Raw genomic sequence first — 16,490 nt, forward strand, 5'->3', positions numbered from 1 at the left:
TTTCTAAAATATTATATTTGATGTTAATTTGCTTATAATTATGAGTTTTTTTACTAAAAATATTAATTTTTTTTAAAAGAAATTGTATCTTTTCACCTATTTAGTTTCTATATTTCCAGTTAACCCGTTTAACTTTCTTTTTTCAAATTTGATGATGTGTTGAGCGAGCTGCCAGCCTAGTCAATATTTTCTCGCCACGTCATCCCATTTGAGCTTTACTCTCTAGAATTTATAAATAGGAATGTCAGATAGGTTAAACTAAAAAATAAAAAATCATATAGATAAATATATACAAATTCAGAAATCAAGAGAAATATAAAACTAAATATATTGCTCGGTGAACACCATGGGCGGAGCCAGGTTATCAACCCTCCCCCTTCCCCCAATTTTTTTATTTTTGGCTCAAAATAGCCTTTGAATTTTTTTTACATTAATATTATAGTCATTAGGCTAGATTTTTATACAATTGGCCTCGCTGAACTTATTTTCCTGCGAAAAATATCCATAATTTTTATTAAATATAGCTATAAAATTCGAATTTTGTATACTTAGGCACCCGCTTAAAATCAATTCTGACTCCACCCCTGGCTTGTAAAAAATTGTTATTTCCCCATCGATCGATCCATTTCAATTTCTTTTATGTAGTTTATTTTAATTTTTGAACAGACCGGATTTAATTTCCATCTGTTTCTAAATTCACTATAAATTTTATCTTTTAAAAAAAAAATTAGTCCGGACTAGATTCTATCCTAATTCTATGATAGTTATGTCTCTATTTAGAATTATAGATATCGTTAATTACAAAATGTATACACCATTAATAAAAAAAATTATTCTACATGATATAAATGAAATTTTTAAGCTGCAGAATTCTTTTCAAATGCAATGGAGGAAGAATTATTAATTTAAGTTTCTATTATAAGCACCAGGTAATCTAAATGAGTTTCAACTACGTCAATTGGGTTATTTTAAGACGTTTCACATAAAAATCAATCTTTATTCGAGTTTAATTTTAGATTTTAAACGATTGCAATTATATGAGTGTGAGTGTGGTTTAAACTTACGACCTCAATTAAGCTACCATAACCATGCAGATTTTAATCAAAAAAATCTCACATGTTCATATTATAATAATTACAAAATTTAAAAATAATATTTTTGATTAAGGGTTCAAATTTTATATATAAACATATATAAAAAACATAAGCATGCATGTGCAGTAAGAAACCAGTCCAAAATCTGCCCATCACCAATTTTTTGAGCTCTTCTCATTTTCCTTAAGTCACCATGTCTATATAATTAACTCTAATTCCTTCGTTCATCAACTCCATCACCAAACTAAATCAATAATAATCAATGGAAATGTTGTTTCTTCTCATTTCTACTATGTTTCTTCTAGTATTCCTATCTTTAATCTTTTACCAATCAAGATTACGCCATAAAAATCTCCCCCCTAGCCCTCGTGCTCTCCCCATCATCGGCCATCTCCATCTCCTAAAACATCCCATGCACAGAACCCTCTACCGCCTTTTCCAAAAGCACGGCCCCATCATTATCCTCCGCTTAGGTTCTCGCCCGGTAATCATAGTTTCTTCATCCTCCGCAGCCGAAGAATGCTTCACGAAAAACGACATCATTTTCGCGAATCGTCCTAAATTACTTTTGGGCAAATACGTAGCTTATAACCATACAACCGTAGTTCAAGCACCCTACGGTGACCACTGGCGCAACCTCCGTCGCATATGCGCCATCGAGATGTTCTCCACTCATCGCCTTAATAAACTCGCAAGCATCCGAAAAGACGAAATAAAGAGACTAATGGTTAACCTAACTCGTAACTCGCTCCAAGGGTTCTCCAAAGTAGAGCTAAAATCAAAGTTTCGAGAGCTGACATTTAACATAATGATAAGAATGATTGCGGGGAAGAGATATTACGGAGATGAGGTGAGTGACGAAGAAGAGGCGAGACAGTTTCGGCAGATATTGAAGGAAACTGCATCGTATGGAGGAGTATCAAACCCTGGAGATTTCTTGCCGATTTTGAATTGGTTGGATGGTGGTAAGTTTAAAAGAACTGTAATTGGATATGCTAAAAGAATTGATGCGTTTTTTCAAGGACTGATCGATGAACATAGACGCAAGAAGGCGAATTTAGAGAGTATGAATAATACTATGATTGATCATCTTCTTTCTTTACAAGAATCGGAACCTGAGTATTATACTGATGAGATTATTAAAGGGCTTATACAGGTTAGTGCACATACTCTGCTGCCACTATTTTTATGTACAATTTTCTTTCTAGGCAATGTTTTAACAATATCAAACATTTTCGGTTGAAGTAATTCTAACAAAACCTTTTCAAAATATTAATTTTAACCGATTTTCAATTAGTACGCTTTAATTTTAGGCTTCCATTCATATATTTTTTCTATAAAGTACCAATTTTCCATTATTTATTTCAGTTCTCAATTTTTATAAGTATTTTCTCAATGAGAAATGGTTAGTTTTGGTTAAAATTAAAAATATTCAAACACGTTTGGTATTTATTTGAAAAACGAATGAGCAATTGGTCGAAATTGAAACTTATCTATGGAAAATATGCTAAAATTGGTGTTTTTAAAGGTTTGATTAGAATTTTGTTCATCCAATAGACTTTGATCATATTTTTAATATATTAGACATTTTTAATTAGACAAACTTAAATATAACTAAAACAATATTATAATTTAAGTTAATTTATAGTTTATTTTTAATTGGAATTCAAAATATTTGAAATTTTAATTTTTCAGTGGTTATTCCTTTATATTATCATGATATGGCATATATGGACGAACGCATGCCTCCCTTGGCAATGCTGATCTTTACTCGCAAATATATGCAACTGTGTACAGATCATGACTCATGAGACAGCGACAAAGTAGTATGGATCACTGTCTAGCTAAAATTTTGTTGGTTACTAGATAATGTCTTGTTGTACAGCAACTTATTGAGGATAAAATAAAATAAAATAATAAAGTTTTTAATCCCCAAAGTCTTTATTTAAATATCACTATCTATTATAAATTTATTTTTGGTTAAAAGAGAGGAAATGCCTAACTTAAGTATAGTTATTTTCCTATACAGGTAATGATATTTGCTGGGACTGATACAACATCGGTGACAATAGAATGGGCAATGTCTAACCTACTCAACCATCCAAAAATGTTAAAAAAGACCAGAGATGAAATAGATAAACAAGCCGGGGAAAAATGTTTGCTAGATGAATATCATCTTTCTAAATTACCTTATCTTCAAAACATCATTTCTGAAACATTAAGGCTCTATCCATCAGCTCCACTCTTAGTCCCCCACATGTCGTCCACGGTTGGAGGATACGACGTGCCGCGTGGCACGATGCTATTGGTTAATGCATGGGCCATTCATAGAGACCCTACAATATGGGATGATGCAAATATTTTTAAACCTGAGAGATTTGATAGTGGAGAAGCTGACAGGACAAATAAACTGATGCCATTTGGTTTGGGTAGAAGGTCATGTCCTGGAGCTGGGTTAGCTCAGAGAGTTGTGGGTTTAGCTTTGGGCTCGTTGATTCAATGCTTTGAATGGAAAAGAGTGAGTGAGAAAGAAATTGACATGTTTGAAGATAAAGGGATTACTATGCCTAAGGCTGAACCATTAGAAGCTATGTGCAAATCACGTCCAATCATGAAAACAATTCCCTCTTCACATATTTAGTATTTATGTATTTTTGTTTTATCAGAAATAAACCTACTCAGCGTTAGTTGTTAACGGTAATTAGCGAAAATTAATATATATTATTAGACCAACATTTATGTACTTAATATGTCGTCTTTTCATATATTAAACTCCATAAATTATTGAATTTTCATTTAATTATAGAATATATAAATGTTATAATTTATTTTATTTTTTTAATTACTAAAGTTATTATCTTGTAATTAACACAATAAGAACTATTCAACTCGTATTAAATTAGATATTATCACTTAAAACTAAACCCTATTATTTTTTATATAAACAAACCCTAGCCGCTTAGAGTTTTTTTTATTTCTTCTCCGACAACCGTTAATAGTTTGATTTTTCTGCTAACGGTAGCCATCCATTTATTTAAGTTATTTTAATTTCATAAAATATAATAAATAGCTAATTCTTTTTCATTTTTTCTTAATGGATTAAAATTTATCAACGAAGCGCAATTTAATTACCAAGAAGCGAAGATAAGCTAGAGATCTTTCAACAACAAAATGGAATAGTTCATGAGCTATATTAGTTTTTTTTTTCTGGATGTTTTAATTTTGTCCTTTATTTGTGAAAGGTTTGTTGTCCTTTTTCTATGAAAGGTTTGTTGTCTCTTTTTTATGAAGGAGTTCTCAAGTGGTGAATAAATCGGATGATGTGAGTTTGCGGGTGATTGGAGAATTATCGAAGACTGATTGAAGACTGCACTTAATTAGCGAAATAGTTAATAATATATTTTTATTTTCGTAAGATATGTGAATCAGACAGCATGTTATCTGTTCTATGTCAGGTTATCGGATTTAGTTTGATAGGAGTAGAAATACTCCTCTCTTTAGGTGTGTTTTTGACTCGGTAATTGCATATTTTGATTATTTTATTGGTGTTTTATTGTCTTATTATTACTTTGAGCGTTTTAGGTGAAATATGCAATTATATCGAGAATCAGGGTGTTTTTGGTGAAATTCAGGAGTTAGGGATCAGAAAGCAAGTTGGAGTAAAATTGAAGGATCAAAACCGCAAATTATCAGGTTGAATGTTGAAGTATGCGAACGGGAATGGAATGTGCGAGCTCTTCATGAGCTAATTCTTGAGATCCAGTGAAAAAATTGAGAAATTGACTAAAAATATGTGGCTAAGTAGAGGGGTGTGCGCATGAGAGAAAAGGAGTGTGCGACGCACACTCCCAAAAGAAGGAAGAGTGTGCGTTCGCACACTCCCTTGTGTGCGAACGCACACTACGTGCTGAATCGTTTTTATTTGGACAAAAATGTCCCTGTTCGTCAGCAATCTCCAGCAAGCTTCAAGGGCACTTCTCGAATTTCATCACCGCTCAACTTAAATACATCAACAACATTGGGAGCCGTATAAATACTAGACTGAATCATTGTAATAGGGTTCGCGTAATTTTTGTATTAGACAATAAACCCTAGTATCTTAGTCTTTCTATTCGTTTTCGCAATTGGATTCATCATTGATTATTATTTTCTACTGCAATTATTATTAGATTACTTCGAACAAAGTACGCTTGATTTTAATTTCATATTCAGTATTCAATTTAATCTTAGAATGAGTTCTTTAATTATTGTTTTAGTTATTCTATTATTATGTCTAGCTAAACCTTTCATTGGGGATTATCAATCAAAATTATGTATGTTTAATTGAATTGGATTTATGGGTTCTTGTTCTTGATGGATTTTAATTATTGTACTTAACGCTTAGTCAAAACTGATTGATAGCTAAAAATACAACTCCTGCAAGTATACAGAATGTAATCGTAGCAAACAAGGTCGTATCCACAGAGACAACGGATTAACTATTATTTGTATTAATTATAGCTAAAACAATTATAAATTTGAATTGAATTTGTTTAAACTAATTAACTAAAGTAAATAGAACGACAGAAATTAAGATGTAAAGATAAATTAATGGTGAAGAACACTAGAGTTTCGGGGTTTCACTTAATTATAAGATACATTGTCAACTATGGAATGAATGTGATTCAATAAGGGTATTCAAAATTGCTTTAATATTCTCTCGAATCAAGAAAGCCTATTCAATTAAAGTGAGTTTAATTTCTCAATCCAAACCCTAATTTAATCGAATGATGAAAGATTACAACCTATATGTCATACACAAATCCGTAGGTATATCTCTATCCTACGGTAGTTATGCGAATTAATTCTAGATCAGAATTTATGTTTCATCTCTCAATACTTCACATAAATTCTAGATAAAGTTCAATTGACGGCCAAACAATCAAACAACGATAAACACAAGAATTAATTACTGAAAACACGATATTAAACAATCTCTTGCTAATATAAAACTTCAATCCATAAAATAACAATGAATCTCATAATTAAACTACATCCCTAGCTCTAATGTAAAAGTTTAGCTACACATAATCTGAGATTGGAAAGAAAAAACAGAATTAAAAGAGTTCATTGAGTAGAGAATAAGGAAAAACTCTTTGATTTCAGGTTAGATCAATCGTCAGTTGATTCCCTCCTTCGATCGTTAAGAATCCTTGATCCAATCGCCAATTCGGTCTTTTTCCTCCTTGTGGTTGCTTACAAAGTCTCTGAGTTGTGTAAAAATCGAACCCCAACTTAACTTCTCTTTTTGGCCTTTATAGTCTCCAAGTCTCAAGGAAAACCTAATCAAACCGGACTTAAAATTGCTCTTGACCGGACCTACTGACTGGTTCTACTGGGTAGGTAAAGTCGCAGGTCCGGTCGGCTAAAAAAAACTGGCAGAAGGTGGACCTTACCTCCGACCTTTTCTACGGGGCAGGTCCGGCCGTAGGTAAGGTCGTTGACCTTATCTCCAACCTTTTCTACAGGGCAGGTCCGGCTGTAGGTAAGGTCGAGTCCAAAATAGCAAGGCAGTGAGTTGACCTTACCTCCAGCCTTTTCTACTGGGCAGGTCCGGCTGTAGGTAAGGTCGACTCCGAAATAGCGAATTTTGTTGCAATCTTCGGTTCGTTCGGCTTTTTATTACGCATTTGCTTAATCCTAAAGAAAGTTAGCAAATTCCACGAATTAGGGAAATAATCAAACCATAATTTACATAATCTCATAACAATTAAATCACAATATTCTCAACAAAATACGTAAAATTATGGTTTATCAAATTCCCCCACACTTGAGCTTTTGCTTGTCCTCAAGCAAACTGAATTCAGCCCGTATTATAATGCATCAATACACCCATGAATCATATCAAGAGATTTAGTAATCAAAAACCACTTAGAGAAAAGTTAACAACACCAACCAAATTACAAAAATCAATCACTACATACGATGATTAGATGACCTACAAAAACATTAAAGAAAATATCTCAATTCTTTATTTATTCAAATAATTGAGCTAAACAAATCTAGTAAACTAACGTATGAACCAAGATCGAAAAATCATGAGTAAAAGTATGAAGAAAGTTGCTTGCTCTATTTTTTTCTATGAGTGCGTTTTACGCTCCATCTCTTTAGTGGGTGCGTTTTACGCTCCATTCCACTCTTAATTTCTTTTCAATTACATAAACTAGAAAACATCAACGGTGTACTTTGCTAAATCACAATTTCAAGTGGCTTTAAGCCCTATTCATAACCTTGACCACTAAAAATTTAAACATTTATGTTTCTTTTGGTGAAAATTAGCGGAATAGTAATCTGTTTTATGTTTGAGTGATTCAAAAGAATTTTTTTTTCTTTTTCTGGTGAGTGCGTTTTACGCTCCATCTCACCTTTTTGAAGCAACTATAATTCATACTAATACTCACTCTCATATATTTTCGATTCAAATGAAAGTCTAAGAAATTTACAAAGGTTAATTAGTTAAATAAAGTTTTAGAATTCAACCAATTTCAATAAAAAAAACAGCAATTTCAAGTCATTAAACCATCGCACTAGCTACTAACCAAAGATAATTTAAGTTGATAATTGCAAAACCATTCAAAAAGTGATAATTAATTACTTGACTCTAGTGATAATTTAAGGGTAATCGACTCATCAAAGAACGTACAACTAAAAACAATTTGAAGGACAAGCTAAAAACTATCTTAAAAATCAAACAAAAGCATAAAGCCAAATTGACTCTTCCCCCATACTTAATTCGCAGATTGCCCTCAAGATGCATAATAAATGAAAATAAATGCAAGCAATTAGAAAACATAAAACTCCCCCGACTTGTGACGTATTAACTGCGAGAGTTCCTTTATGCTATTGATGTATTGCTGCCACTAAATAAAAGGAGAAAGAGTCTTGTAACCCGCTACGACACTGAAAAAAAAAAAACTAAACAACGACAATTATTAAACAAAAGATAAAGAAAATAAAATTGCAAAAGAAAATATTGGGTTGCCTCCCAATTAGCGCTTTGTTTAACGTCTTTAGCTAGACTCATTGACACGCATCTAATGGCTCCTTGAACGATTCATGTTCAACATTATGTGAAACAGCATGGTCAATAATATCGACACTAAAACAAGAATCATCAAGTAATGGGTGTTTCATGGCTGTAAGAATATTAAATTCTTCTTTTTCACTCCCCATCCTAAAGGTAAGCTTACCTTAAACAACATCAATCAACACACCTCCTGTAGCTAAAAATGGTCTACCTAAAATCATAGATATATCATTTTCATCCTCTGTTTCTAAGACAAGAAATCTGCAGGAAAATAAAACTTGCCCACTTGCACAAATAAGTCTTCTACAATGCCTAAAGGGTATTTGATCGATCGATCGGCCAATTGTAAAGACACAGTTGTGGGCTTCATTTCTTTCATGCCAAGCCTATTATAAAGAGATGCAGGCATAATATTCACACTAGCACCAAGGTCACACAAACATTTAGAGATAGTGGTATCACCAATAATACAAGGAATAGAAAAACTCCCTGGGTCTTTAAGCTTAGGTGGTAGCTTCCTTTGAAGTATGGCACTGCATTCTTCAGTTAAAGCTACGGTGGCGTACTCCTCTAGCTTGCTCTTGTTGGAAACTAGTTCTTTTAAGAACTTGGCATAGGAAGAAATCTTAGCAAGGGCCTGCAAAATAGGAATATTAAGCTCAATCTTTTTAAAGGCATTAAGAAAGTGCTGAAAATTATTGCTAGTAGTTTTCTTCTTAAGCCTTTGTGGATATGGAATAGGTGGAACATAAGGTTGGACTGAAGGATCAGCCACCACTTCCTTATCAAGATCATTCCCTTGCTTTACATCGTGCTCACTCTCTTCCTTGTCGTCTCTATCGTTGACAATCTCAATTACTTTCCTGCCTTTGCTTCCATCTCCTACCCGAGTTTCGCTCCCTAGACTAATGGCCATAACCACCTCTCTTGGATTATTCTCAGTATTACTAGGGAGTTTGCCTTGTTCACGTTCAGCAACAGTTCGTGCCAATTGGCCCAGCTGCAACTCTAATTTGTGAATTGATGCTTGACTTGACTGTGCCAACTGGTCAATTTTCGCATCCATCTTCTTAATAGTGGTATCTTGATTCGCTAAGAACTGAGATAAGATCTCTTCTACCGACAGTTTCCTGTCTGGAATATTCTGTTGTTGAGGTGGGAGAACTTGTCTTTGTTGCTGAAATCCCGGAGGTGGTGCTTGCCTATTCGCTCCTTGATCCCTCCATGAGAAATTTGGGTGGTTGTGCCATCCAGGGTTATAAGTGTTTGAGAAAGAATCATTCTTGACTTGTCTACCCTGGAAGGCTCCCATGAAATTTGCTTCCTCACTATTTGGTGGTGTCGATCCAATGTTTGCGCACACATTTGCATTGTGTCCAAACATCCCACAAAAGGCGCATGACTCTTGATTGGAAGTATCTCTGTCTACAAGCATCTTGACTTGCTTGGTTAAATCAGCCATTTGTGCTGAGAGATCAGAATGGGAGTTGATTTCATATATTCCTGCCCTTTTTCCTCTGATTGCCTTCTGCCTTGAATTCATTGCCAATTTCTCATAGGTTTTCATGAGTTCTGCAGCTGTGGTATCTCCATAGTAACCTCCAGAAGCTGTGTCAACTAGCGTTTGACAATTAACGTTCAGGCCATCATAGAAAAACTGAGTCAGCAAATTCTCTGGCACTTGGTGATGAGGGCATTGAGTTAAGAGCAGCTTAAACCTTTCCCATGCTTCATGAAAAGATTCTGGATCTCGTTGCACAAAGTTGCAAATTTTTGCCCTGAGATCCATGGTCTTTTGTGGTGAGTAGAACCTCAGCATGAATTCATTGTAGACATCCTCCCATGTGAGAAAAACACCTTCTGGTTGGTTCAACAGCCACTGTCTCGCGTCTCCTTTCAGACAATGAGGAAAACACCTCGTCCTTAGCTCATCCTCATTGAGATTGTTCAGCGGTAAAGTCTGCACAATACCATAGAAATCTCTGATAAAGGCTAGTGAGTCTTCAGTAGCCGTTCCATTAAACTGAGGCAGCATATTGAGATGGAAAGTTTTGAGCTCATAGTTCCTTGCTGCTTCACTCAAACGGATACATGACGGGTTAGCAGTAACCGTTGGCCTTTGAATATCACGTAACCTTTGTGCTTGATTAGGATTAGCTAGTTCGTCCATGTTTTCAGCTCTTTCTTGTCTTCTTCTCGATCTATTTGCACGGCACGTTCGTTCAATCTCTAGATTCAGCTCAAGTATTTCTTCGTTATTAAGACTTTTTGATCGTCTCAATAGCAATAAAAATCCTGAAGATGACAAAGAGAATTGAAAGAAAGAAAAAAGAAAGAAAAAAAAAACTAAAAGTAAAGACTAAAATTAATAAAATAATAATTAAAAACAACGTTGTCACCGAAAACGGCGCCAAAAACTTGATAGCTAAAAATGAAACTCCTGCAAGTATACAGAATGTAATCGTAGCAAACAAGGTCGTATCCACAGAGACAACGGATTAACCATTATTTGTATTAATTATAGCTAAAACAATTATAAATTTGAATTGAATTTGTTTAAACTAATTAACTAAAGTAAATAGAACGACATAAATTAAGATGTAAAGATAAATTAATGGTGAAGAACACTAGAGTTTCGGGGTTTCACTTAATTATAAGATACATTGTCAACTATGGAATGAATGTGATTCAATGAGGGTATTCAAAATTGCTTTAATATTCTCTCGAATCAAGAAAGCCTATTCAATTAAAGTGAGTTTAATTTCTCAATCCAAACCCTAATTTAATCGAATGATGAAAGATTACAACCTATATGTCATACACAAATCCGTAGGTATATCTCTATCCTACGGTAGTTATGCGAATTAATTCTCGATCAGAATTTATGTTTCATCTCTCAATACTTCACATAAATTCTAGATAAAGTTCAATTGACGGCCAAACAATCAAACAACGATAAAAACAAGAATTAATTACTGAAATCACGATATTAAACAATCTCTTGCTAATATAAAACTTCAATCCATAAAATAACAATGAATCTCATAATTAAACTACATCCCTAGCTCTAATGTAAAAGTTTAGCTACACATAATCTGAGATTGGAAAGCAAAAACAGAATTAAAAGAGTTCATTGAGTAGAGAATAAGGAAAAACTCTTTGATTTCAGGTTAGATCAATCGTCAGTTGATTCCCTCCTTCGATCGTTAAGAATCTTTGATCCAATCGCCAATTCGGTCTTTTTCCTCCTTGTGGTTGCTTACAAAGTCTCTGAGTTGTGTAAAAATCGAACCCCAACTTAACTTCTCTTTTTGGCTTTTATAGTCTCCAAGTCTCAAGGAAAACCTAATCAAACCGGACTTAAAATTGCTCTTGACCGGACCTACTGACCGGTTCTACTGGGTAGGTAAAGTCGCAGGTCCGGTCGGCTAAAAAAAACTGGCAGAAGGTGGACCTTACCTCCGACCTTTTCTACGGGGCAGGTCCGGCCGTAGGTATGGTCGTTGACCTTACCTCCAGCCTTTTCTACGGGGCAGGTCCGGCTGTAGGTAAGGTCGAGTCCAAAATAGCAAGGCAGTGAGTTGACCTTACCTACAGCCTTTTCTACTGGGCAGGTCCGGCTGTAGGTAAGGTCGACTCCGAAATAGCGAATTTTGTTGCAATCTTCGGTCCGTTCGGCTTTTTATTACGCATTTGCTTAATCCTAAAGAAAGTTAGCAAATTCCACGAATCAGGGCAATAATCAAACCATAATTTACATAATCTCATAACAATTAAATCACAATATTCTCAACAAAATACGTAAAATTATGGTTTATCAAATTCCCCCACACTTGAGCTTTTGCTTGTCCTCAAGCATACTGAATTCAGCCCGTATTATAATGCATCAATACACCCATGAATCATATCAAGAGATTTAGTAATCAAAAATCACTTAAAGAAAAGTTAACAACACCAACCAAATTACAAAAATCAATCACTACATATGATGATTAGATGACCTACAAAAACATTAAAGAAAATATCTCAAGTCTTTATTTATTCAAATAATTAAGCTAAACAAATCTAGTAAACTAACATATGAACCAAGATCGAAAAATCATGAGTAAAAGTATGAAGAAAGTTGCTTGCTCTATTTTTTTCTTTGAGTGCGTTTTACGCTCCATCTCTTTAGTTGGTGCGTTTTACGCTCCATCCCACTCTTATTTTCTTTTCAATTGAACACTCCATCTATTTGAAATGTCATCTAGTTTTTCCACCAAAAATACATCATATAGAAAACTCAAATATCAACGGTGTACTTTGCTAAATCACAAATTCAAGTGGCTATAAGCCCTATTCATAACTTTGACCACTACAAGTTTAAACATTTACGTTTCTTTTGGTCAAAATTAGCGGAATAGTAATTTCTTTTATGTTTGAGTGATTCAAAAGAATTTTTTTTTCTTTTTCTGGTGAGTGCGTTTTACGCTCCATCTCACCTTTTTGAAGCAACTATAATTCATACTAATACTCACTCTTATCTATTTTCGATTCAAATGAAAGTCTAAGAGATTTACAAATGTTAATTAGTTAAATAAAGTTTTAGAATTCAACCAATTTCAATAAAAAAACAGCAATTTCAAGTCATTAAACCATCGCACTAGCTACTAACCAAAGATAATTTAAGTTGATAATTGCAAAACCATTCAAAAAGTGATAATTAATTACTTGACTCTAGTGATAATTTAAGGGTAATCGACTCATCAAAGAACGTACAACTAAAAACAATTTGAAGGACAAGCTAAAAACTATCTTAAAAATCAAACAAAAGCATAAAGCCAAATTGACTCTTCCCCCATACTTAATTCGCAGATTGCCCTCAAGATGCATAATAAATGAAAATAAATGCAAGCAATTAGAAAACATAAAACTCCCCCGACTTGTGACGTATTAACTGCGAGAGTTCCTTTATGCTATTGATGTATTGTTGCCACTAAATAAAAGGAGAAAGAGTCTTGTAACCCGCTACGACACTGAAAAAAAAAAAACTAAACAACGACAATTATTAAACAAAAGATAAAGAAAATAAAATTGCAAAAGAAAATATTGGGTTGCCTCCCAATTAGCGCTTTGTTTAACGTCTTTAGCTAGACTCATTGATATGCTTCTAATAGCTCCTTGAACGATTCCTGTTCAACAATATGTGAAACAGTATGGTCAATAATATCGACACTAAAACAAGAACCATCAAGTGATGGATGTTCCATGGCTTTAAGAATATTCAATTCTTCTTTTCCACTCCCCATCCTAAAGGTAAGCTTACCTTTAACAACATCAATCAACACACCTCCTGTAGCTAAAAATGGTCTACCTAAAATCATAGATATACCATTTTCATCCTCTGTTTCTAAAACAAGAAAATCTGCAGGAAAATAAAACTTGCCCACTCGCACAAATAAGTCTTCTACAATGCCTAAAGGGTATTTGATCGATCGATCGGCCAATTGTAGAGACACAGTTGTGGGCTTCATTTCTTTCATGCCAAGCCTATTATAAAAAGATGCAGGCATAATATTCACACTAGCACCAAGGTCACACAAACATTTAGAGATAGTGATATCACCAATAACACAAGGAATAGAAAAACTCCCTGGGTCCTTAAGCTTAGGTGGTAGCTTCTTTTGAAGTATGGCACTGTATTCTTCAGTTAAAGCTACGGTGGCGTACTCCTCTACCTTGCTCTTGTTGGAAACTAGTTCTTTTAAGAACTTGGCATAGGAAGGCATCTTAGCAAGGGCCTGCAAAATAGGAATATTAAGCTCAATATTTTTAAAGGCATTAAGAAAGTGCTGAAAATTATTGCTAGTAGTTTTCTTCTTAAGCCTTTGTGGATATGGAATAGGTGGAACATAAGGTTTGAGTGAAGGATCAGCCACCACTTTCCTATCAAGATCATTCCCTTGCTTTACATCGTGGTCACTCTCTTTCTTGTCGTCTCTATCGTTGACAATCTCAATTACTTTCCTGCCTTTGCTTCCATCTCCTGCCCGAGTTTCGCTCCCTAGACTAATGGCCATAACCACCTCTCTTGGATTATTCTCAGTATTACTAGGGAGTTTGCCTTGTTCACGTTCAGCAACAGTTCGTGTCAATTGGCCCAGCTGCAACTCTAATTTGTGAATTGATGCTTGACTTGACTGTGCCAACTGGTCAATTTTCGCATCCATCTTCTTAATAGTGGTATCTTGAGTCGCTAAGAACTGAGATAACATCTCTTCTACAGACGGTTTCCTGTCTGGAATATTCTGTTGTTGAGGTGGGAGAACTTGTCTTTGTTGCTGAAATCCCGGAGGTGGTGCTTGCCTATTCGCTCCTTGATCCCTCCATGAGAAATTTGGGTGGTTGTGCCATCCAGGGTTATAAGTGTTTGAGAAAGTATCATTCTTGACTTGTCTACCCTGGAAGGCTCCCATGAAATTTGCTTCCTCACTGTTTGGTGGTGTCGATCCAATGTTTGAGCACACATTTGCATTGTGTCCAAACATCCCACAAAAGGCGCATGACTCTTGATTGGAAGTATCTCTGTCTATAAGCATCTTGACTTGCTTGGTTAAATCAGCCATTTGTGCTGAGAGATCATAATGAGAATTGATTTCATATACTCCTGCCCTTTTTCCTCTGATTGCCTTCTGCCTTGAATTCATTGCCAACTTCTCAGAGGTTTTCATGAGTTCTGCAGCTGTTGTATCTCCATAATAACCTCCAGAAGCTGTGTCAACTAGCGTTTGACAAGTAACATTTAGGCCATCATAGAAAAACTGAGTCAGCAAATTTTTCGGCACTTGGTGATGAGGGCACTGAGTCAAGAGTAGCTTAAACCTTTCCCATGCTTCATGAAACGACTCTGGATCTCGCTGCACAAAGTTGCAAATTTTTGCCCTGAGATCCATGGTCTTTTGGGATGAGTAGAACCTCAGCATGAATTCATTGTAGACATCCTCCCATGTGAGAAAAACACCTTCTGGCTGGTTTAACAGCCACTGTTTCGCGTCTCCTTACAGACAATGAGGAAAACACCTCGTCCTTAACTCATCCTCATTGAGATTGTTCAATGGTAGAGTCTGCACAATACCATAGAAATCTCTGATAAAAGCTAGTGAGTCTTCAGTAGCCGTTCCATTAAACTGAGGCAGCATATTGAGATGGAAAGTTTTGAGCTCATAGTTCCTTGCTGCTTCACTCAAACGGATACATGACGGGTTTGCAGTAACCGTTGGCCTTTGAATATCACGTAGCCTTTGCTCTTGATTGGGATTAACTAGTCCGTTCATGTTTTCAGCTGTGTCTTGTCTTCTTCTCGCTCTATTTGCACGGCACGTTCGTTCAATCTCTAGATTCAGCTCAAGTATTTCTTCGTTATTAAGACTTTTTGACCGTCTCAATAGCATTCAAAATCCTGAAGATGACAAAGAGAATTGAAAGAAATAAAAAAGAAAAAAAAACTAAAAGTAAAGACTAGAATTAATAAAATAATAATTAAAAACAACGTTGTCCCCGGCAACGGCGCCAAAAACTTGATAGCTAAAAATGCAACTCCTGCAAGTATACAGAATGTAATCGTAGCAAACAAGGTCGTATCCACAGAGACAACGGATTAACTATTATTTGTATTAATTATAGCTAAAACAATTATAAATTTGAATTGAATTTGTTTAAACTAATTAACTAAAGTAAATAGAACGACAGAAATTAAGATGTAAAGATAAATTAATGGTGAAGAACACTAGAGTTTCGGGGTTTCACTTAATTATAAGATACATTGTCAACTATGGAATGAATGTGATTCAATGACGGTATTCAAAATTGCTTTAATATTCTCTCGAATCAAGAAAGCCTATTCAATTAAAGTGAGTTTAATTTCTCAATCCAAACCCTAATTTAATCGAATGATGAAAGATTACAACCTATATGTCATACACAAATCCGTAGGTATATCTCTATCCTACGGTAGTTATGCGAATTAATTCTAGAACTTTATCTAGAATTTATGTATCTTTAAGCTTAGGTGGTAGAATTATGGTTTATCACTGATCACTTAGTTTATGCCATATGTTTTATTTTTTAGCTCGAGAGAGTAAAATTGGAATAGAATCATATAATTAAGAACGCAGGAGTTGATTGTGCGAGAGTGAATTAATGAGTGCGGGTTCTTTGAATTTGCTTAACCATCATTAAATCGATTTATACATAGGTTAATTATTGTGCGAGAGTGAATAATTAACCTAGTATTAGTTAGTTTAATGCTTTTGCATGTAATTGCTCGAGAGAGAATTTTAGGTGCTTTAGAT

At 34.7% G+C, this 16,490-nt stretch overlaps 3 protein-coding genes and 1 non-coding gene across 4 annotated transcripts; 2 read left to right on the forward strand and 2 right to left on the reverse strand.

The window, feature by feature from the left end:
- The first annotated feature begins 1,233 nt into the window (after positions 1-1,233).
- Positions 1,234-3,827, forward strand: LOC126656040 (cytochrome P450 81Q32-like). The gene is made up of 2 exons (XM_050350493.2): positions 1,234-2,250; positions 3,124-3,827. Exons 1-2 carry the CDS (start codon positions 1,357-1,359, stop codon positions 3,733-3,735), a joined length of 1,506 nt encoding a protein of 501 aa, XP_050206450.1. The 5' UTR covers positions 1,234-1,356; the 3' UTR covers positions 3,736-3,827.
- Positions 3,828-8,153: 4,326 nt separating this feature from the next.
- On the reverse strand, positions 8,154-12,326 carry LOC130014802 (uncharacterized). Its single transcript, XM_056103732.1, has 5 exons — positions 12,247-12,326; positions 11,768-11,863; positions 10,560-10,600; positions 8,443-10,455; positions 8,154-8,323 (listed from the first exon to the last, which is right to left on the reverse strand). Exons 1-5 carry the CDS (start codon positions 12,324-12,326, stop codon positions 8,154-8,156), a joined length of 2,400 nt encoding a protein of 799 aa, XP_055959707.1.
- On the forward strand, positions 9,840-9,945 carry LOC126658944 (small nucleolar RNA R71). The gene has a single exon (XR_007634509.1). It is a non-coding gene; the product is annotated as a small nucleolar RNA R71 (small nucleolar RNA).
- A 969-nt stretch (positions 12,327-13,295) lies between the features above and the next one.
- LOC130014803 (uncharacterized) lies at positions 13,296-15,590 on the reverse strand. Its single transcript, XM_056103733.1, has 2 exons — positions 15,275-15,590; positions 13,296-15,196 (listed from the first exon to the last, which is right to left on the reverse strand). Exons 1-2 carry the CDS (start codon positions 15,588-15,590, stop codon positions 13,296-13,298), a joined length of 2,217 nt encoding a protein of 738 aa, XP_055959708.1.
- Between the last annotated feature and the right edge of the window lie 900 nt (positions 15,591-16,490).

The sequence above is a fragment of the Mercurialis annua genome, linkage group LG7 (genome assembly GCF_937616625.2).
Source record: "Mercurialis annua linkage group LG7, ddMerAnnu1.2, whole genome shotgun sequence".
NCBI lineage: Eukaryota > Viridiplantae > Streptophyta > Magnoliopsida > Malpighiales > Euphorbiaceae > Mercurialis > Mercurialis annua.

Coding starts and splice junctions, on each gene's coding strand:
- LOC126656040 (XM_050350493.2), top strand. CDS start 1,357: ATGGAAATGTTGTTTCTTCTCATTTCTACTATGTTTCTTCTAGTATTC. Junction 2,251..3,123: donor TTATTAAAGGGCTTATACAG/GTTAGTGCACAT, acceptor TTTCCTATACAG/GTAATGATATTTGCTGGGAC.
- LOC130014802 (XM_056103732.1), bottom strand. CDS start 12,326: ATGGAGCGTAAAACGCACTCAAAGAAAAAAATAGAGCAAGCAACTTTC. Junction 10,456..10,559: donor AGTTTTTGGCGCCGTTTTCG/GTGACAACGTTG, acceptor TGTCATCTTCAG/GATTTTTATTGCTATTGAGA. Junction 8,324..8,442: donor AGACTTATTTGTGCAAGTGG/GCAAGTTTTATT, acceptor ATGTTGTTTAAG/GTAAGCTTACCTTTAGGATG.
- LOC130014803 (XM_056103733.1), bottom strand. CDS start 15,590: ATGCTATTGAGACGGTCAAAAAGTCTTAATAACGAAGAAATACTTGAG. Junction 15,197..15,274: donor TTTTATCAGAGATTTCTATG/GTATTGTGCAGA, acceptor ATTGTCTGTAAG/GAGACGCGAAACAGTGGCTG.